This window comes from Papaver somniferum, unplaced genomic scaffold, assembly GCF_003573695.1.
Source record: "Papaver somniferum cultivar HN1 unplaced genomic scaffold, ASM357369v1 unplaced-scaffold_135, whole genome shotgun sequence".
Classification (NCBI taxonomy): domain Eukaryota; kingdom Viridiplantae; phylum Streptophyta; class Magnoliopsida; order Ranunculales; family Papaveraceae; genus Papaver; species Papaver somniferum.
The window spans coordinates 4,487,911-4,509,899 of record NW_020622713.1 but is presented as its reverse complement, the minus strand read 5'-3'; the positions used below and the strand labels follow the sequence as shown (position 1 = coordinate 4,509,899).

At 36.1% G+C, this 21,989-nt stretch overlaps 1 protein-coding gene and 1 long non-coding RNA gene across 2 annotated transcripts; one reads left to right on the top strand and one right to left on the bottom strand.

The window, feature by feature from the left end:
- Positions 1 to 2,334: 2,334 nt before the first annotated feature.
- On the top strand, positions 2,335 to 6,105 carry LOC113334137 (mannose-1-phosphate guanyltransferase alpha-B-like). The gene is made up of 15 exons (XM_026580487.1): positions 2,335 to 2,768; positions 2,857 to 2,954; positions 3,027 to 3,127; positions 3,219 to 3,297; positions 3,501 to 3,561; positions 3,663 to 3,709; positions 3,812 to 3,904; positions 4,030 to 4,120; positions 4,382 to 4,430; positions 4,607 to 4,723; positions 4,831 to 4,978; positions 5,124 to 5,216; positions 5,303 to 5,371; positions 5,643 to 5,685; positions 5,796 to 6,105. Exons 1-15 carry the CDS (start codon positions 2,711 to 2,713, stop codon positions 5,894 to 5,896), a joined length of 1,248 nt encoding a protein of 415 aa, XP_026436272.1. The 5' UTR covers positions 2,335 to 2,710; the 3' UTR covers positions 5,897 to 6,105.
- A 2,181-nt stretch (positions 6,106 to 8,286) lies between these two features.
- On the bottom strand, positions 8,287 to 9,204 carry LOC113333938. The gene is made up of 2 exons (XR_003352450.1): positions 8,904 to 9,204; positions 8,287 to 8,624 (listed from the first exon to the last, which is right to left on the bottom strand). It is a non-coding gene; the product is annotated as an uncharacterized LOC113333938 (long non-coding RNA).
- Positions 9,205 to 21,989: the final 12,785 nt, after the last annotated feature.

Below are 21,989 nucleotides of genomic sequence, written 5' to 3'. Positions count from 1 at the left end.
AAAACAGGGCAGCACGTACACGGAAGAAGATATTCACGGGATTACAGCGAGTTAGACGTGTGTTGCTCGTGTTTGGAAGAACCTAACCACTATTCGGAGTGTGAAGAAGTTAAATATGGCAATATGGAAGCTTCAGAACGCGTGAAAATCAATATCAGTGATAAAATGAAAAGAAAATAGCCCGAGTAAATGAAGATTATTTGGAGTTAATGGAGGAGATTCAATGTCGCAATCACGTATAAATATGTTCACAAGGTATCATAGAAGGGGGATGGAGAGTTGGGGGGAGAAAGAGAACACAACAGAGACGAAAAATCAGAGTTTCAGAAACCTCCATTGCTGCTGCTGCACCAAGAACACGAAGAACATAAGACCCACACTGAGCAGTCTTATTTTGCTACAAATTTTGCGACACAGCGGCGGCAGTCTTATTTTGCTACAGTTATTGCGACACAACAGCAGCAGTCTTGGAGCAACAGTATCAGTGACACATACTGTGGGTCGTTCTGGTTTGTAACAAATATAATTGTTACAAACCCGGTTTTAATTGTTGTTCCTCCCTTTTCATCCTTGTAAGCACCTTTTTGAGCAATGAAAAATTACTTTGAGTGTGTTTTCACCATGAGAAGCTAAACCCCACCACCGGGACAACGGAGGAAGCAACTTTTCGTGATTGTGGTAAATGAATTAATTCTTTTATTGACTTTTTGCATAGATTTAATTGCTTTATGATTTCTATTAGTTACTTGTTATTTTGTTAGATGCCGCATGCTTAGTTTTAATTACTTCAGATGCGTCATGCTTTTAACTTACAAATAATATTTTACGAAATCTATTTTTGGCAAAGAACTAGAGTCACCACTTCTTTTGTTTGAGCTTTATTGTCTAGAAGTAATGAGTGAACCACAACAATATGAAAAGTAATGAAATCCCGAGTCCCGGTCTCTTTTCATCTTGTGACAAATTTTGTATATATATTTTTTCTTATTTTCTTTATTAAGTCTTAAAACAAATTCTCAACAAATCTGAGTGAACGAATCATCTTACTACAACTCAATTGAATAATACATCAGCAATTTGGATAAAAAACACACACGTGTTATAGGGAAAGTCGAAATATGCTCGGCAAGTGATAAAAGAAAGGGAAAATTAAGAAAGTGACCAACTTTTGAACCCCTAAGTAATAAACCGAGCATTTTTTGAGCCCTTATATAAATTGGATTTTCCACCCACCAAAACGGTCAACCACATTGATTTAGTCATTTATCTCCGTCAAAATTACCAGATATCCTTTGTAACTCTAGGTATTTCTTCACTTTGTCGAAACAAACCCTATTCCAAAAAAATTACTTCTCTCAAACATGGGAGAGCTGCAGAAGGAGACATTGTTGGTGAGAAATCAGTCAGAAGATTTTTTTAGTTTTGAGAAATCAGAGGAGAAGACCAATATTACCATGTTTAGAAGATTTGTGAAGTTTCGGGAAGATATTAAAAATCATTGGAGGAAAGTTGCAGAGAGTTCTTCCATCTTCTTTTTTAATTGAGTGGTCTTGATTTCTGATAGAGTTTTGAAGTTTGGATTGCTTGAGTTTATATTATTGTTTGAATGGATCGATCTGCCACCATCAAAACCTCTTTGTCTCAATTGTTCCTACTCTCTCAATTATTTTTAATCTCTTGTAAGTAGGTAGTTGTATTTTTTTTGACGATCTTAATACATCTGTAATTAAATTGAGGCAACGGGCTGATGTTAAATCATCTTATACATGCTTTTTTTTAAACTTAATTTCATGAATTAGGGTTTCCGAATGTTAAAAACTAGTTTAAGGCTAACCCGTATAATCATTAATGGTCCAAGGTAAAAACCATGGCATAATGTATAGAATCAAGATATGGATCAAGCAAAAGCTTGAACACGAAGCTGAATCAAGTCCTCTGCGCCCAACCGTTTGGCACAGACAACTTTCATTATTTTGCCCAAGATTACCATGCACAAAGAATCTGAACCATAGGTTTGGCGCAAAGAATTTTCACTATTATGCCCAATAATCAGGTGCAAAGAATCTGAACCATCAGATTAACATACTAGTTGGTAATCCATTTCTTGCATCAAATCAACAAATGCGACAAATCCTTGGACGCAAACAAGTTGAACCAACGTAAACCATGAAACTTATTATCCTGCTACAGCCACCGTGGACTGTGTCCCACGGATTTTACATCAAGACGTAATTCGTGGGACCCCACCGAATGCGCAGTTTACACGTGACAATGCAGCAGTATTCGAGACTCCAGAGAAAAGTTTGAGTAGGAAGTTCTTTTTGAGTCGCTTTATCACATCGAGGCGACTGTGTCATCCATCTTTCGTTCTTTTATCTTCTCCATCTCTCCTCATCATCATCTGCTATTATTATTATTACTAGAGAATCCCATGATTTCATCAGCAGAGAATATCCGCCATTCTTAGATCTTAAATCATCAACAACCTCTCTTTCCCCTCGCTTTCTCATTATTTTGTCATCACTCTCTCAATCACTGCACGACAAACCTTGAATTATCTGACAAAATCCAAAATAATCTCTGAAATTTATTTGTATAATAAAGAGTGAAGAGCCACACTCTGCAAGTGAAGTACCCCCTACCAATAACTCTCAATTTCTTAAGAGATCCAATCTCCAAATTTTGATTTCTTGATCTGAGAAAAAAAACAATGGGGAGTTCTGATGAGAAAGTTGTCGCTGTGATTATGGTTGGTGGTCCAACTAAAGGTATCAATTTCTTCTATCCATTACAGAATTCAGAATTTCATTCACTGAATATGTTGAGTTGATGGTTCATCATCCAATTTCATTGTAGGAACACGGTTTAGACCGCTGTCGTTGAATGTTCCGAAACCGTTGTTTCCACTGGCTGGTCAGCCAATGGTTCATCATCCAATTTCAGCTTGCAAAAGAGTAAGTCAGATTTCAATTGTAGAACTAGAGATGTCATCTCAGAGGAAATTTAACTGGAGTTTTGTTTTTTAGATCCCAAATTTGGTGCAAATTTATTTGATTGGATTTTATGAAGAAAGAGAATTCACACTCTATGTATCTTCCATCTCTAATGAGCTCAAAATTCCAGTCAGGTAATTTCAAACACACACAGCTTTTAGGTATGATTAACTCTGAGTATAAAACAGTGTTTAAACATTTGGATCTTATTGGTTATTGGTGTAGATACTTGAGAGAAGACAAGCCACATGGTTCAGCTGGTGGTATTTACAACTTTAGAGATCAGATAATGGACGACAGCCCGGTTTGAATCTTCAACTCTTTTCTGATTTCTATTTTATATATTGAGATTAAAATCTGGCTGGCTACATGAGTTTAGATAGATCATTTTTTTAGTACTTTTGTCTGGCTGCAATAGTTTTGGATTGCCAGAAAAACTTTGCTGTTTTGATTGGATCTGTTTCAGCAATTATTTATTTGTTTTGGTTGTTGTTTTTGTTGTGGCAGTCTCATATCTTTCTATTGAATTGTGATGTTTGCTCTAGTTTTCCATTGCCTGAAATGCTCGGTAAGTTTTGCTATCATTATTCACAGCTTAATAGTTCCTTGGATTTTCTTTCTTTTCTTTTTCTTCGTAAGCTCATCTTAAAGCTCGATCTAAATTTGCAGATGCTCATAAGAGTTATGGTGGGATAGGAACAATTTTAGTAAGCAAGGTGATAAATGCAGGCATGAGCTGTTTCGTTTCGGCAAATGAGTTTCAAACATTTTATAATTTTTTAGGATACTCATGATGCTTTCAACTTTTCCTTTTGCAGGTTTCAGCTGAATCAGCGAGTGAGTTTGGTGAATTGGTGGCTGATCCAACAACCAATGAACTTCTGCACTACACGGAGAAACCCGAGACTTTTGTATGTATAAGCCCGTAAAATTAGCTAAATTTGTAGAATATAATATTGTTCAGAGGTTCAAGTGGTTGGTTCTGTTTTCTTCGTTCTCCACATAATATCGTTTCATTGCTTTGTGTGTTATTCAGGTGAGTGATCGGATTAATTGTGGTGTGTACATATTTACCCCTGATATCTTTAAGGCTATCCAGGATGTTTCATCAAACCGAAGAGATAGGGGTGGGTAACCGCAGTTTCTTGTCAAGTCTTGTGTTGAGGATTAGATCTTACAGTTGATATGTAGGCTTGGACAACACAAGCATCTTAAGTTATATGGTTCACATATATATCTTTGACAGAACAAGTGGAGTTATTCCTAGTTTCTACTTAACAATATTTGAAAAGATGTACTCATTTGTTGCAGAATCAATGTGCATCAGTATCATGTTCCGAACAACATACAATAACCTGGTCTTACTCTCTCGTTTTTCATATTTACAGCTAATCTTCGACGTGTGTCCAGCTTTGAGGCCCTTCAGTCTGCAACAAAGTAAGACTTTTTTCTGCTTCTAAACTTTATAAGCATATTAATTTTCATGTACATAGTACCTTTCTTGTTTTGTTTTGTAATGGTGTACTTTTTTAAAATGCCATTTATTACCTTTTAAGAAAACTTTACTTACTCTGGAGCTCTGGAATGACTAACGAGTTATATTGCTTCTACAGATCATTCCCTACTGATTTTGTAAGACTGGATCAAGATATCCTATCACCTCTTGCCGGGAAGAAGCAACTTTATACTTACGAAACACTAGATTTCTGGGAACAGATCAAAACCCCTGGGTAGACCAATCTGCATTGACTTTCTTTTATTGCTTACATGTTTCCTATATAGTTTTGAGTATACTTGTTAACATAGAATGACCAGTAAGATTTGTGTTTAATTTCAGAATGTCTTTGAAATGTTCCGCTCTGTATCTTGCCCAATTCCGCCACACCTCTCCTCATCTTTTGGCAACTGGGGATGGCACAAAAAGTGCTACCATCAGTGGTGATGTGTATATCCACCCATCAGCAAAAGTACATCCAACTGCAAAGGTTAGGACTCAATTTGACCCCCTTTCTGGATATGTACATGGCATCATCGTTTATCTGTTAGAGTTGAAGAACATTTACATATTCTTAATATGGACACACTCATGTTCGTATATTTTGATAATAACAAGCCGATTTGTCAGCACAGATTGGTCCCAATGCATCAATTTCTGCAAATGCTCGGATAGGACCTGGTGTAAGGTTAATCAACTGCATCATCCTAGATGATGTTGAGATAAAGGTATGGACTTGACTCAAAGGATGTAAAAACTACATGTAACATGTTTCTTTAAGTCTGACATTGCTGTCATTATTATCTACTTACAGGAAAATGCAATTGTCATAAATTCCATTGTTGGTTGGAAGTCTTCAATTGGGAGGTGGTCGCGAGTCCAGGCAAGTCTCTCTTTTTTCTATGTTTTCATCTCTAGCAATAAATTGGGGGAAAACCCTGCTTATTAGTCGTTGCTTCACACTTTCTATCTCCTGACTCCTGAAGTTAAGCGAGCCAAACCGAAATGAACATACCTGCTTAGAGTATATAAACACTCGAATTTAATAATTGTATACTACGCTTTGTGAATGACCCTATGAATTATCTTCTTTTTTTTTTAATTTATTGCTTGGATTTTTTACCAATAAAAACACTTTTCATCACCTGTTTCAGTCTGTTGGAGACTACAATGCAAAACTTGGGATTACCATCCTCGGTATGTTATTCTGTTATAATTTAATTTCTGTGTGTTGCCTGTTTTCTTATTTCCCTTGAAGGAGAGATCCCAATCACTGAACTTCTAACAAATTATTTTTTTCAATGCAGGAGAAGCTGTGAATGTAGAAGACGAAGTCGTGGTCATTAACAGTATTATTCTTCCAAATAAAACTCTCAATGTCAGTGTGCAGGAGGAGATCATTCTATAAGTACCAAGAATACGCCGCTTTACTCTTAGATTGCAAGTTTTTCTTTTTTTCTTTTGCAGTTCACCTGTTCCATTATTTGTTTCTGTTGTATCATAATTTAAGATACATATTGGACTTCAGACAATGGCATAAGTTCTACCCCATCTTTGAGGGGCTTCTTACTGTGTGAAAAAAAAATAGTAAAAATAAATCGAGGCATGTCTTTTTCAGTGGTTTTACTTGCCAAGCAACAATAGTGTCAGACAGCAACTTGCCAGGCCACAACACGGACCGTGAGTTATGACCCCAAAAGTGTCATTATCTATATACAAAAACTCCAATAAAACAAATTATGCACAAAAAACTGTCTACAATACCCTTAGGCCAAGCACTGTGGTTGGCCTCATCCCTTCCCTATCCATCGTTTGTAGGCATAAATCCCAAAACGCAAGGTCTCCTATATCCCTACAAACATATCTCTTCCCTTCCCTACGAAGTGTATCACATCTGATAAGGTTTGTAGGGAAGGGAAAAAAATCACGTTTTTAACGGGAATTGAGTTTCCCTATTTGGTTTTTTTAGTTTTACCCTAAAACTCTCTTTTCACTCTTTTTTTTACTAAAACTCTTTTACTATCTATAATATCTATTTTTTACCTATTATATCTCTTTTTTTTTTATTCTAAATTATCTTTTTTTACCTGAACTAATATATTCCAACGAAAAAGGGAAATTTTTTTACGGAAACTCAGTTTCCGTTTGGCACTATCCATACGGAAATTGAGTTTCTGTCACATGTAGGGAAGGGACGGAAGAACACCATAGTGGAGCTGCCTTATGACATGTATCCCTTCCCTACAAATGAGGAATAGGAAAGGGATGAGGCCAACCATAGCGCTTGGCCTTATAAGTTATATTATGCCCAACAAACCTGAAAGAAAAAACATGTTTCCTCTTCCGCTCTTTTTCTTTGGTTTCACCACCACCAATCAACATGTATTCTCCACCACCAGCAACAATACAACCACCAAGTAGCAGCACTACCAACGTCACCACCACCAGTAGCAGCACAACCACCAACTTGCAGCACCACCAACCACCACCAGCAACGAGTACCACTAATCACCACCACTAGCAATTAGAACAAACACCAACTACCACTAGCACCACCACCAATGAGCACCTCCAACCAGCACCGCCACTAACCACCACCACTACCAACGAACTATCAACTACCAGGTCCACCACCACCACCAATGAACTACCCCCACCAATACTATCGACACCACCAGTACCCAACACCATTCACCATTACAAACCAGCACTACCACCAACTAGCAACAACACCAACAATATTGGTTGCAACAATAAAAATTAGGTATAAAAATGATGAAACTAACATAAAATTTGTAAATTTGATGAAACCAAAACCGGTTTCATCATTTTTATGACATTTCACCGACACAAAAATCGGTTTTCAACGTTGTTTAGTTTTGTAAACTTTGATGAAACCAAATTGGGTTTCATCGTTTTTCTGACATTTCACCAACACAAAACCCTAGTTTTGAAGCAATGATGGTGTATCATTTTTCTGATGATGATTTGCGACGATGATGATCTGGAGGTGTTGGTGATGTTTGTAGAGAGGATAAAATGAGGAGGAGAAGATGTTGTTAGTGGCGGATATGGACATATAATTTGGTTTCATCATTTTTCTGTCATTTCACCAACACAAACGTTGATTTTGACGATGATGATACATGTCAGAAGGAAGTGTTGGTGGTGGTTTTATAGGATTGAAACAGGAGGCAGAGGTGTTGTTAATGACGGATCTGGAAGTGGTGGTGGTGGTTGTAGATGATAGAAGAAGAAGAAGAAGAAGAAGACGAAGGTGTTGTTGGTTGCATGTTTGGAGGTGCTGGTGGTGGTTGTCGTGGATAAAAGGAGGAGGTAGAGGTGTTGTTGATGGCGATCTCCAAACATGGCAATAGGTTTGGTGGTGGTATAGGAGAAAGAAAAGAAGATGTTGGTTGGAAAAGTGGAAGCTTATGTGTTTCTGGTGGTAGATATGGGTATGGTAATGGGTTGGATTGTGGCGTGGGATTAGGAAGAGCTGCCGGTGTGGTGGTGGGGGACGATAAGAAAAAGGATGTTGTTGAAGTAGAAGAAGAAGCTAAGAAGAAAGATAAGAAAGTGTAGGTATGACTTTTAAGAAATTACTAAAAACTAAATTTAAACACTATAAATAAAAATGGGATTTTTGTGCCATTTTATGTTCAAATGGTATGTATTTGTAAAAAATAATATTGCTGGAGTTTTTGTACCTTAAATTTGCTCACCTTGGTGTTTTATCACTAGTTGTGAAAGAATTTGTTTTGTGCACGCTATTTAAAAGAATGTGCACAAGGTTGGTCTCAAATGTTTGCTATATATATAATAAAAGCTAAAATACTCTAGAGATTAGTAGTTAATATATCATACAACTCTAGATGAAGGAGACAATTATGGGAACTGGGTAAAAACTACATAGCAAACCAAACTCTAAGAATTAGTCGTTAACATCTACCATGACGGATGCGACAATGGAAACAATGAAATACTTGAGGAAACCTGAACACAACCATGGAATAATAGATCTTTATTCCTCTCTGACTTGTCCTCAAGCTGTTCCTGTTGATACTTCTTCTTTCCCATGCCTTAATCCTGGATTTCTACCAAAGACCCTTTTTATTCTGCTTCTTTATCTCGTTCTGTAGATGAATCATAATAGAAACCAAATCAGATGCGAGTTTGACACTTCACTATCCAGAAAGATACATGCAAAACAACGCTCTAAACTTTATTTAAATTTAAATTGATTTTGATGAGAGCTACAAAAATGTTATCTACAAACTGGAAGAGGCAATTAAACAAAGTGCATGAAACCTATGCGAGAATTTTCCTTTCCTGGAAACATCTAAATTATGGACATGCCAGCAAAAACTGCATCCAACCACCAACAAAATGATAGATAACCATAAATTTCTTACCAGACCCATGTCGCACCTTAACCCTGGCTTTCTACTCAACACAGTTGTAATCAACCCCAGAACCATCTTATTATGCTTCATTTGTAACTCACTTTGTCGATAAATTATAACAGAAACCAAATTAGACACGAGGTTGGCACTCCACTATCCTGAAATCTATATATAAAACGCCTTAAACAGTACACAAATTTAAATTGAATTCGACGAGAGTTACAGAAAATTTATCTACAAACTGGAAGGGGCGATAAAAATAAGTGCATGAAACTTATGCGAGAATCTGCCCTTCTTGGAAACATCTAAATTCTGGATATGCCAGCAAAAGCTACATCCAACCACCAACAAAATGATAGATAACCATAAAGTTCTTTCCAGAACCTTCCTACGCAACCCAGAGTCCCAACCAAAAGGCATCGGTTCGGAAAAGATCACTGCATTAGTGTTGTTCACGCGTTCCTTGCGCATGCACCAGATCAATCTTGACCTTCTCATATGAGGTCAAACTTTTTCTCAGGTCCTCTGCTGCTATCATGTTCTCATGTATCACCAATAAATGTGCTTTAAAATCTCGGCACCGTCTAGCTTCTTTTGCATCTGAAAAATAAACATAAGAAGTAAGATACGACCCGTTATAATTGAAAACAGTTCATCTCCCAATCAACATTAAGGAGACGACCTCCTCCATTGATTCCATGATTTTACATACATTATTGCTAGGTTCCAGGACTGCAATTGGTTGGTTGGGGATGTGAGGAACCTCAGTTTTTCTCCACTCCCTCGATTTTGCAGCTTGCACAGTAACAATACTGACACAACAAAAAAAGATTGATACAAGTGTGTATAGAATTAGGACATTTAGTTAATGAAAAGGATCCTGACAACTCTGTCAAAAATCACTCATGCTTACAGAAAATACACTAAGCTTAATCATGTTTTCAGTGACATAACCCTTTCCTACAAATACACCACTTTTAGAGATTACAAGTTGATAGACACATTTTTGTGTCTAACTAGTCTCAACTCTATATATTGTTCGTGCCCATTTTTATACTTATTATGGTGTTCTATGTGTGTATAAGTATTTTCGGGAAAGAAATATTTTTGGGAAAATCGACTAAAAAAATTACTAAATGCACCCAAATAATTACTAAAGGCATCCTAGGGTAACTGCTGAAGGATCCCCTAGCAGATAGGGGGACTCCACTTTCCTCCTTAGAAATTGGTGGGAAATTTAGTTTCCTGCAAATTTAGTTTCAAATTTTCAGTTTCTAGCGATATTCTCTGGCAGTGATTTTGACGAGTTTCGGAGAGATTCAATCGTAGATTTCTATTGATTTGGGCCTGATTGGGCTAAACAGGGTTGGTATAAGCTTTGAATTCAGTTAGATTTGGATGGACAATCGTATTTGAAGAAAACATGGGACCACACTCACCGGAGGATATATTCACAGAATTACGTAAGTTGCAGAGAGTTTTACACGTGTATGTAAAACTTTATATACCATTTGAAGCGCGAAGGACAAAAATAAGGAGATTTGGAAGCTGCAGAACACATGGAGAAGATTAAAAAGGGAATTATTCTCGTAACTTTGCCGAGTGTAAAGAAGGATTATTTGCAGGTATTACTGAGATTTTACGGTGCTGCGAGGTATATAAAGGGGTCTGGGATACCATAGAAGAGATACAAAAAGTTGGGAGAGAATATAAAGCGAGAAATCAAGAATTGCAGAAATTTTGCTGATGCTGTAGAGAAGAAGAACTTGAAGAACATTGAGTTGTTGAAGATAGTCGTTAATAAATCGTGGCCTATTAACGGTCGTTAAGTTTACAGTCTTATTCTTATGCGACAATTTGTTTTTATATTTTTTTGTAACAGTGAGTTCGCAACGAATATAAATGTAGCAAATTTATGGTTTTAATCATTTTCTCTTTCATCTTTGTAAACCGTTTTTGAGCATGAATCAATATTTTGAGAGAGTTTACGCCATGATGACCTAATTCCCACGTAACAAAGGCAATAAAGGAAGCTATTTACGCATGATTGATGGGTAGCTATTCTATTTTCTCTAGTGTTAATTTATAATTCACTTAATCAGTTCTTTGGAAGAGTGTTAAGTTGTTTGCATAATTTTCCTAATTACTTGTGATTCAGTTTGATAGGTTATACTTTGTTTAATCAATCGATAATTTATGCTTAGTCAATACAATTAATATTTGAGAATATGCTTGATTATCTGTGGATTAAGAAGTAAAAGGACTTAGAAGGTAACTAAGGTTTTGAAATATTTGCAACATCATTCAATCATGTGTAATAGTGGAATCTCGTGTCTTGGTTGTTAATCAATTTTGAGTTATGTATTTCTTTGTTTTTAGTTTTAAAAATTTAGTTTAAAATTCAAATCTTTACAAGTCTGAGAATCGAATCCTTATTACCGCTTTCTATATCATATCACAAGTTTATTAGACTCAGCAAATAATTTAAAACCTTTCCCAAGTAAGATGGTCTCAGAGATAAGATTCTTGCATATGTCCGGGTTTACCACAGTTATAGCAGTTACCTTTGATGGTGTTTTTAGAGACACCACCCTTAAGTTTAAGATGGTTACCTCTAGAGTTATGCGTTTGTTATGTTTGTTAACATTTTTTTTATTGGATTCAAATTTTCCATCATGTCCTTTATTTGGAGTAGCATTATCATATAAGATATGAGCTTTATTTGAAATGTCTTTGCTCAATAAAAGGTTTTTGTCCTTGCAGCATAGTAGTTCTTACACTTGAATCTTTTTTCCCAGCTCTATCATGATGATTTCACGAGTCTTATGTCGCAATATCCCTTTGTACTCATTCCACGAAGGTGGAAGTCTTTCAATAACTGCAGATACTTGGAAAGCTTCATCAATAATCATGACTTCTGTAGAAATTTTATTGATGATTAATTGAATTTCCATGGATTGATCATCCACAAGTTTTCCATCATTCATTTTGTATTCAAGGAACCTAGCCACCAAGAACTTCTTGCTTCCAGCATCCTCAGCAAGATAGTGAAATTCTCATAATATCAAAAGCAGTGAAATTCTTTGTTGCATTATAAAAATTATGTAGTGAATCATCCGATTGGAGATCATACTTTTGCTTACGTTTTTGGAAAATATACTGATGTGCTGGAAGGTAACTGTGATGCAAAATACACCAGTGGGTACATCTTCACACTTGGAGGTGCATTTGTCTCACAAAAGTATTCCAAAGACTTGTATAACTCAATCCATTATGGTGTCAGAGTTTATGGCCTTGGAAAAGGATGGAGCAGAAGTTGAATGGCTAAGTGTTTTCTTAGAGGGTATTCCACTTTGGCCCAAGCCCGTGTCGTTAATCGTGATCCGTTGTGATAGTCAAGCTGTTATTCGATGTACAAAGAACATCGTGGAAAGTATAGATATATTCAAAGAAGGCACCAGACAGCGAAACAACTACTTTCTAGTAGTATTATCTCTCTTGATTTCGTAAGGTCCAAAGATAATATTGTAGACCCTTTGGCGAAAGGATTATCTAGAGAGGTAGTTAAATCTACATCGAATGGGATGAAACTTAATCTCATAAAATAAATCACCATGAAGGACACTCAACCTTGTGATTGGAAATCCCAAGATATAGGTTCAATGAGAGAACAAATTTATGGTAATAAAAGCGACAAGCATTATCAAGAGATTTTATCTTTGTTCCTCCCTATGGTATAATTGTGTGATAGTGCCACCTTCATGAGAAAATATGATTTGTTATGGTCTTAATAGGTTCCATAGTTTTGTTTATAGCAAGGATTTTTTGGACATTAGAATCCTTTAGGTTGAGAAACATAGACATCTTCCTTGAGGCTCCCATTTAAGAATGCGGATTTCACGTCTATTTGATATAACTTAATCTTGAGAAAACAAACATGAGCTAATAGCAAGCATATTGACTCAAGACGTGCAACAAGAGCGAAAGTTTCATCAAAGTCCATTCTTTCAGTCTTTGAGTAGCATGAGCGAAAAGTCTTGTTTTATTTTGAACCACCTTTCTAAATTCATCTGACTTGTTCTTAAATATCCACTTGGTACCAATAATATTTACAATACTTGGACAAGGAACAAGATTCTACTTCTTGTCGCTTGAATTGATTAAGCTCATCATGCATAATACTAAGCCAGGAAGGATCATTCAAGGCTTCATCAATATTTTTAGGATCATCTTGAGACATGTAACATGTAAAGTTGCATAGGTTTTGAAGCTGACCACATGTCTTAGCAGTTGAGTCTGTACCACCAATGATATTGTTGATATAATGATACCTATGAACCCACAAATTACGATAAGGATTACATTTGATAGGGACACCCTTGTTTGCAAACCGTAGAGCTTGTTCACGAGTTAGGGTGATACGGTTCGTAAACCGGTTTCGTTAACATTACTACACTACCGAACTCAGTTGACCACGATTTGTGAACCGGGTTCGCCAACTGCTATCCAATTTATTCAACTTATAATTCTTTGTTCATTAAGGTTAGCCAACCAGGTCCGTGAATTGTTTTCAACTGAACTTGCATTTTGCAAAATGGTTCGCAACCTTCCTGTATTTCGGTATCTCAGATATCTATTGTTTGCGAACAGGTTCGCTAACCTACCCTAAGTAAAAATATCAGTAAGTTCATATTTCTCTCTTAGAATATTTGAAACATTCCCAAGTGATATAGTCATTTGTATGGGATTTTTTCAATTGATCCACAAATTAATTCATCGAACTAATATTGTTAAGTACCTTTGAGCATCTAATCACTAGATTATATTTCGAGATCTTTCACAAGACAAGCTTGGCTCGATACATCTTCTTTGTAATTCTAGTGTAAGTCATACGACATAGTCTCAATAGATAGAACGATAGTATAATGACTAAAATAGAATGGTTCAGTCCTCACATACCTGATATAGAAGTTCTCCAAATGTCTTCGTCGCTCTTCAGTCTTCAAGGGTGATCTCTGATACTTAACTACAATTATAACCTATCCGAAACTTGACTTAGTATACTGGAAATCAATATATAGTTTTGATCGCGTAACATTGACAACAAGCTTGAGATAGAAAAACTTATGGTTCAACCAAGCAATGCTCTAGCACCTTAGGATAACTTGTCAATGTCTATATTATTTTTTTTTAGAGGAGTAGCATGCGATATTGTATTTAGTTAATTATCTCATACGTGCCTATAATATCCCTTGCTATAATTATTGATGTTGCATCTGAAACATCCATCAAGCGTTCGTTTGAGCTAAATATTATTTTCACTTATTTACAATTGTTGTTACCAGAACCAACACAAAAATAATAGAATGCTTGCATCCTCTAAATGAGCTAAGTGTCAACATGCAAAACAAATAAATATGACTAGATTATGCTATAGAGCGCATTAGTATGAATGGCTCATACGCCTGTACGGTGTTTGGAGAGACATGAGTTTTATGGAGCTCGATAAAAGTCAGGTAGGTCTCATTGATATAGGATCATGGATGAATAATTTGAAGGCGATCGTTGTTGTGAATTTTAAGTCTTTTATACATTTATCTTATAGGATTATCGAATTTGACTTATACGTAACACAATTCTTTAGCAGATATATTCGTTACAATGTAATTTTTTTTGCATCACAATTATGGTCTTTTGTACCTTATTCGTGTATTTGCAAATTCATCAAGATTTTTCATTTACTTACAAGCTTATATAGTTCTTTTTAATACCACTCTGTGTAAACAATTCAAAAAAAGTATGTTTTCTAAGAATTCAAATATTGTGTCAAAAATCAAAAGTTGTACCGGATACATATCCATACATACAACGGAAAATGGGTCATTTGTCCAAATATTTTTAAATCACGATTCAAATGGACAAGTAAAAATAGTTTGGGTGAAATGGCAAAAAAAAATAGTAAGGATGAAACTGGTTTCATCCTTGCTTAAATTTAAAAAATACCAAGGATGAAATTGGATACATCCTGTGTAAATTAAAAATAAGAAAAAATATTTGAAAATGGGCACGATGAAACTGGTTACATCCTGCCTATTTTTACATTTTTGTCCATTTAAACAGTATCAAAATCTAACTGTCAATTTCACCCAGGAATCGTTGATTTTAGTCTTTTTAACCAATTTTATGTACATACAATCACTCGATTTATAAATAATCCACTCTATAATATACGATTTATCCTATAATTTAACCACAGTACACTGTCTTAATTAGGACATATTGATTTGGGGTTTTGTTCTCACCATTTGGGGTAGAGCTGGCAATTAAGCCCAAAACCCGCGGGTTCACCCGGACCGGCCCGTACAAACCCGAACCCGGCTCAGCTCATTCCTAAACAAGTCGGGTTAGGGTTGAGAAAATATCGGCCCGTGCATAAACGGGTAAACCCGGCCCGTCCCGTGTATCCGCGGGTAAAACCCGAAACCCGTAATTCCTATTCATATGACTGACACGTGCCCCTCCCATCTATACGTGTCTCACTCTCACTGTCTCCTCTCCTATCCCTAGGTATAAAAAGAAAAAACCCTAAAAATATCTAATTTTTTCTTTTCTTCTTCTGTTCTTTCCTCCCTCTGCAGCGGCAGTTCTTCAGTTCTCTTCTCTTCTCATGATATTTCATCTTCTTGTTCGATATTTACAATTAACGACAACAACAGTGGTTAGCGACTAGCAGTAAGTAACTAAATTCGGTGATTTTGATGTTTGAATCTTTTGAGATGATCACTGATTTAGGTTTTAAATTTTAATTGGGTTATCTGATTTTGATGAGAAATTGAGAATCATGATTCATGAGATACAACTTGGTTTATTGACTTATTGTATGTTTGTTGTTCAGAATCCTGATTCTGGTTTTGGTTCTTATTTGGACAACTTGGAATCCCCTTCAAAGGACTGTGTGGAAGTGGAACTGGAGATCAGTCAGGTAGTGCGGAACACCGAGGTTATCGCAGCAAACAACACGACTATACCAGCGTAAGTGTCCACAGACTCCACACATCTACCTTTTTTTTTTCTTTTTTGGAGTGTTGTATACTTGTATTACTTGGTGGAAGATGATGAATGAAATTTACATATGATTTCTCTTTGTACATTATATATATCATATTACAAAATCTATAAATATCTCATAGTAGAAATGAAGGGTTTTTGTATTTTTTCTTTTGCATTTTGCTTTTGAAATACTGAGCTAGTAGTTAGTAGTTAGTGCAGGAATTATGATGAATGACAAGCTGCATAACATTACGAAAAAGGAATTATGATGAATGACAAGCTGCATAACATTAATTTATGATGAATGACAAGCTAAGAATTGAGTTTATACTTTATATGGAATGGAATTTGGAACTGTGTAATTGTGTATGGTTCTTTTAAATCTTGTGATTCAGGTTTATTTTGATCTATCGTGTTTTGGACATTCTTGATTCGTTGAAAATGAAATTAGAGTTAGCCTGGTTGTGTATAATTTAGATTGAGCTGATGTTAAGACAGCATGTGCTGTTGACATGTTGTTGTGAAGTTGAAAATTGAAAGTTTTTCAAATGTTACATTTTAACTGATTTCAAATGTTTTGACTTGCTTTCTTTAATTGAGATATAAGAGGGTGAGGGGTTTGTGAAAGTAAATGCTTGTTCCTTATGATCACCAATCACCATTAGGCATAATGCATGTAACTTATTGTAGTCTGCTTCTTTTATTTCCTACAAGTAAGTAAAGTAATGTACTGATTTTTGAGTCTTTGAGTCTTTGATGACCTATTCTTTGTGGATTCATATTCTAGGATGTCAAGTGTACAATTACAAGAACAAGATCATATTAATGATGTTATGAGTAGCGATGATGATGATGTTGAGATGGTAGATTCTGTGAATGTCTCTACAGCTGTTGGTTGTGCTTGTGCACCTAAACATGTTTCAACTGAAAAGAAATCTAGACTTAGATCTGATGTTTGGGATTTTTTTAATCTCGTAAAAAATAAAGATGGAAAAAAGTATGGAGTGTGTAAGGCTTGTAATGCATCATATAAATATGATAATCAAAAAGGTGGAACCTCGTCTATGAGAAGGCATGTCTGCCCTGAGCGTCAGTCTAAAGACATAGGGCAGATGATCTTATCTGCAAAGAGTGGCCAGCTGTCTTCTCGCGTACGCAAAGTTGATCAGATGAAATTTTGGGATCTCGTGTCAGCATTACTCATTGCAAGAAATGTCCCATTTTCGTTGGTGGAGTGGAAAGAATTTAGGGATATATGTGCTTATCTAAGTGCTGATGATGCTAAACCAATATCAAGGAACACTGGGAAAGCTGATGTTGTCAAAAAACATAAAACACGAAAAGAAGGTATTCGGAACATATTGAAACTTGCTCCAGGTACGATCCAGATTCCAGAATTTGCTGATTTTTTGTTTTATACTTTTATGTATAAGGTACTGAGTAATTGATTATGATAATATTTGCTGATGTGTATGACTTATTCTTACAGGTAGGATGTGTCTAACATCAGACATGTGGACTTCTGTTACGACTACAGGGTATATAACCTTAACTGTGCACTTTCTTGATCAAAATTGGGAGTTAAAGAAGTATCTTCTGAATTTTTGTGAACTTCCACCACCTCATACAGGTGAAGCACTCGAGTCTTGAGATCTTTTATTTTATGTGCATGTGATATTTATATTTTACTTGAGTCTTGTGATCTTCCACCACCTCATACATGTGAATTACTTTATTGGGAGTTTAACTTTTACCTTTCCAGGTGAAAACCTTTCTGCAAAGCTATTTGCAATGATAGAAGATTGGGGAATTGAAGACAAAGTATCCAACATCACCTTGGATAATGCAGCAAATAACAGAGCTTGTGCTAGAATTATGCAGAGTAGACTTGTTGCAAAGAAGATCTTGCTTAACAAGGGACAATACTTTCATGTTCGTTGTTGTGCTCACATCTTATCTCTTATTGTTAAAGATGGACTTGTGAAGATTGATCCATCTGTGATCAAGATAAGAAAGTCGGTGAAGTCCCTTAAAAAGTCCCAAGTAAGAAAACAAAAATTCTTGGACATTGTTGATGCTTTAGGAATGTCTGGAATAGGAAGGGGTATTCGCCAAGACGTTAAAACTAGGTGGGTTTCCGCTTTTCTTTTGTTATACAGTTAGATAATTGTATTAATGTTTATAATATACTCACTGAATGTTGTTTTATATTACAGGTGGAATTCAACCTATCTCATGTTAGACAGTTGTCTTGCGTATAGAGCTGTTTTCTCTCATTTAAAGGAGGTGGATCCAGATTATAAACATTGTCCAACGGATGAAGAATGGGAGCAAATTGAAGTTGTCAAAAAGTTTCTCAAGACGTTTTATGATCTCACAACATTATTTTCTGGTAGTAAGTATCCTACTTCCAATCTATATTTTGAAGGAGTCTGTCAAGTTCAGGTGTTACTAAAAAAAGAAAGCACAAATGAAATTTAATTCATTAGAGACATGGTAAAAGAGATGCAACAAAAATTTGACAGTTATTGGACAAACTTGAGTCCTATATTGGCTATGGCACTTGTGTTAGATCCTAGATGTAAACTGCAGTATCTAACCTTTGCTTACTCCAAGTTGTATCCTGATGTAAGAGAACTAGAAAGTAAAGTTGAAGCTGTGCGTGAAAATATGAAAAAACTTTATAACGAGTATTACACCTTTTCAAGAGCTTCTGGAACTGGAACTGGAACTGGAACTCAGAATGTGGATATTCAAACTGGTGGGAATTCTGCCCATCAAGGAAGTGAGTGGTTCCAGGTAATTTTAAAGCTTATTTATGGAATCTGGTCTTGTATTGTTTTGTGTTTTTGAATCTGTATTGTTCTTCCTTGTACTCATTTCTAACTTCTTGCTTGTTTCATGCAGGAATATGCTGCAGCACAGGAAAATAGTGGTGATCTGCAATCTGACTTGTCAGAGTTAGATCTATATCTTAGTGAGAAACATGGATTTCAACGAAATGTCTCATTCGACATCCTAATGTACTGGAAAGGCCACGAACAACGATTTCCGGTACTTTCAAGAATGGCAGGGGATATCTTGTCAATTCCTATTTCAACCGTCGCTTCAGAATCTGCATTTAGCATTGGTGGTAGGGTAATTGATCGATTTCGTAGTTCTTTATTACCTGAAAATGCTGAGGCGGTGATAACAACTCGTGATTGGGACCATGGAGTTGGTAAGTGTGCCTAAGTAGCGCCGCGTTAGTCAGTAGTATTTCATTTAGTTGAATGTCTAAATTTCAGATATAACTTTGATTGTTTTTAATCCATGTAGGAAAAGAAGATTGGGATGAGGACAATGGGATTATTGGAGAAGATGTATTAGGATTTGAACTTGGTGCAGTGGAGGATGAAGCTGTGGAGGATGGCGAAGTAAGTTCTTATGCGTCTAATTAGTATGCGTACTTCTTCAATATAAAGCAGGGTAAATATGCAAATTTCATGTTTTTGATTTGAATCTTTTCTTTTGTTTGATTTGTTTTTGCTTGAAGTGACAGATTCATATTGAATAGTTGGAGCAACTCAAAGATAGACATGGAAAATGAGAAATTGAGAATGTTTTTTTGGACAGAAAGTTATCACAGTCTCTCCAATTTGTATAGGAAAGAGATTGGAGATGTTCTTTTTTGGACAGTTATCACTTTTTTTGATTGACCACAATATATATTTTGTGCAGGAAGTGGTTATTAATATCTTTATTGTTGGAAAGTCACAAAGTACAAACAATGGTATTACTACGGTCTTGAAGGGTGTTTTTCTTTGTTGAAGATATCATGAACTAATGATTAGTGTACTATTGTACTGTGTTCCTTTTAAAGTACAGAACTACAAAACTAATGTGGTTAAGTTACTTAAGTATTTCAATTTTCTTGATCTTAAATTTTGGTGCCACAATTCTGTTGAAGTGTTGATAAGTTGATTGAATTGAATCTAAATATCAAATGAATTAGAGATTATTGTTAGGTTGCAGAGAAGGATCTTTAGATGGCCTGAATATGGCCGGAAATATACCAGATATCGGAGGAAACTCTGTCAAATTGGTTTCTGGTGAGTTGACTCAGTCACACAGTTGAGTAACCAGAACGGGCTAAGTAACCCGCAAACCCGCAAGCTTAACCCGTTACGGGCGCGGGTTGAAGAATTGACCACCCGTTACAAAAACTGACCCGCGGGTTTTAACCCGTATTAACCCGAACCCGTGTAACCCGTAACGGGCAAGCCCCGACCCGCCCGTTTGCCAGCTCTAATTTGGGGTTTTCATCCAACGTACATATACAACCACACACTCACTAATTTTTTATTCACTTAATTTGAATCCTAATTTTTTGTTTCTCAATTTGAATCCTAATTCTTGTTGATTCTTGTTGCACTGAATCTTTTAAATATTAAAACGACACTGATTCACACAGTACAACTCAATACAAAAATATTAATGGACAAAAGAATAGAAATAACATATTAAAATGTAAAAAAAAAAAGATAAATACTACAACCCGGTAAAATATTTATATATGTTATCGAAGAAAATTACTGCTCGAAATCATCTTACCTTAATAAAGTACAAAAAGAAACACATGCATGATTAGCATGAAAAAATTTATAAACAAATCAAAAAACCAAACTAGATTTTTTTGAAATTATGATGTACCCCACTTGATGACGCTTTTGTAATACTGGAGGATACGAACCATATCGTGATTTTAATAAAGTGCCACACTTCCAATTTGCAGTTCAAGAAAATACCACCGTTTTTTCCAGAGTTTATTAAATGCCACATATTTGACCTTTTCCATCCAAAAAAACAGTTGTCATCAGTTAATGCATAGGTGGCAGTTATCCAGCTTAGTAAAAGACATATACACTCTCAAATTCATAGTGTACCCGTCTATAACCAATTCAATCACCGTTGCGTTGTTCTGTTGCCATGAACCATCATGAGAACGACGAGACTCCATACCAATTTCTCTGTTTTTGTTACTTTCTACCGCTGAATGCTCTGTTTTTGAGTTTGTTTGAGTAATTTACAGCCGATTATCTATATATCTTCTCCTAGAAAATTTTATCGCGAGTCGTGACATTTGATAGAGTCAGGCAGGTGACAGTGCCACGATCAGCTTAATTGGAAGCCATCCCTATTAGGCTAGTAACCCCTTTTCTAACAATGTGACAACTGAACCGAATAGCATGTATGACTCTCATTCCTTCTATTGATTCAGATAAGTACAGTCCTAAAAGTTTATAAACCCAGTAAACCAACTTAAGAGAAATTAATCCAGGACCTGGTACACAACCTTAATGGGGCGTTGAAAAGCAAAATTAACATGGACAAAATGATACCCTTAGCGGGTAAAACAAACTGAAAAACCCAAATCATTGATCATTAAACGGTAGCTGCGATACAATGTCAAACATCAATTCTGCAGTGCCTCCTCTCTGGTAGTAGTGGTGGACCGGTGGTGTTGCTTCATTGGCAACAATTGCAGGTCTTTGCAAACCCAAAAATCCTATAAGAAAAATTATCGCCACTGTAGTTCACAAAACCAAATCCACTAGAATTCCCCTTGTAAAAAGCTTCACATACATCGCAGAAGGCTATATCTGAAAGACTTGGCACCACCTACCAAGCAGAATCCACAGCCAGCGCCGGAGCCGAACTAACACCCCTGTGTGTAAAATGTAGCATTAGAATAAGATCCATTTTGATTTTCATCATCTTATATATATGTATATGGTAAAAAATACATCATTACAAGGGAAAATAATTGCAGCAGTGCTGCCAAATTCCTGGCAAGACATGCTAGAGCCATCAAAATGAACAGAGCAGAAGCTCTACCTTGGTTGGCGTAGAATTGCTGGGGCTCCGTGAATAGAGGAAGCTTGCACGGCTGAGTCTTAGCTAGTATGGCCTCAATTTATGAAAGTGATGTACGAGCATGTTTCTTTGAAATTGATGTACCGCCATCAACCAACTTTTCCCTAGCCTTCTCTGGCTCTTTGATGT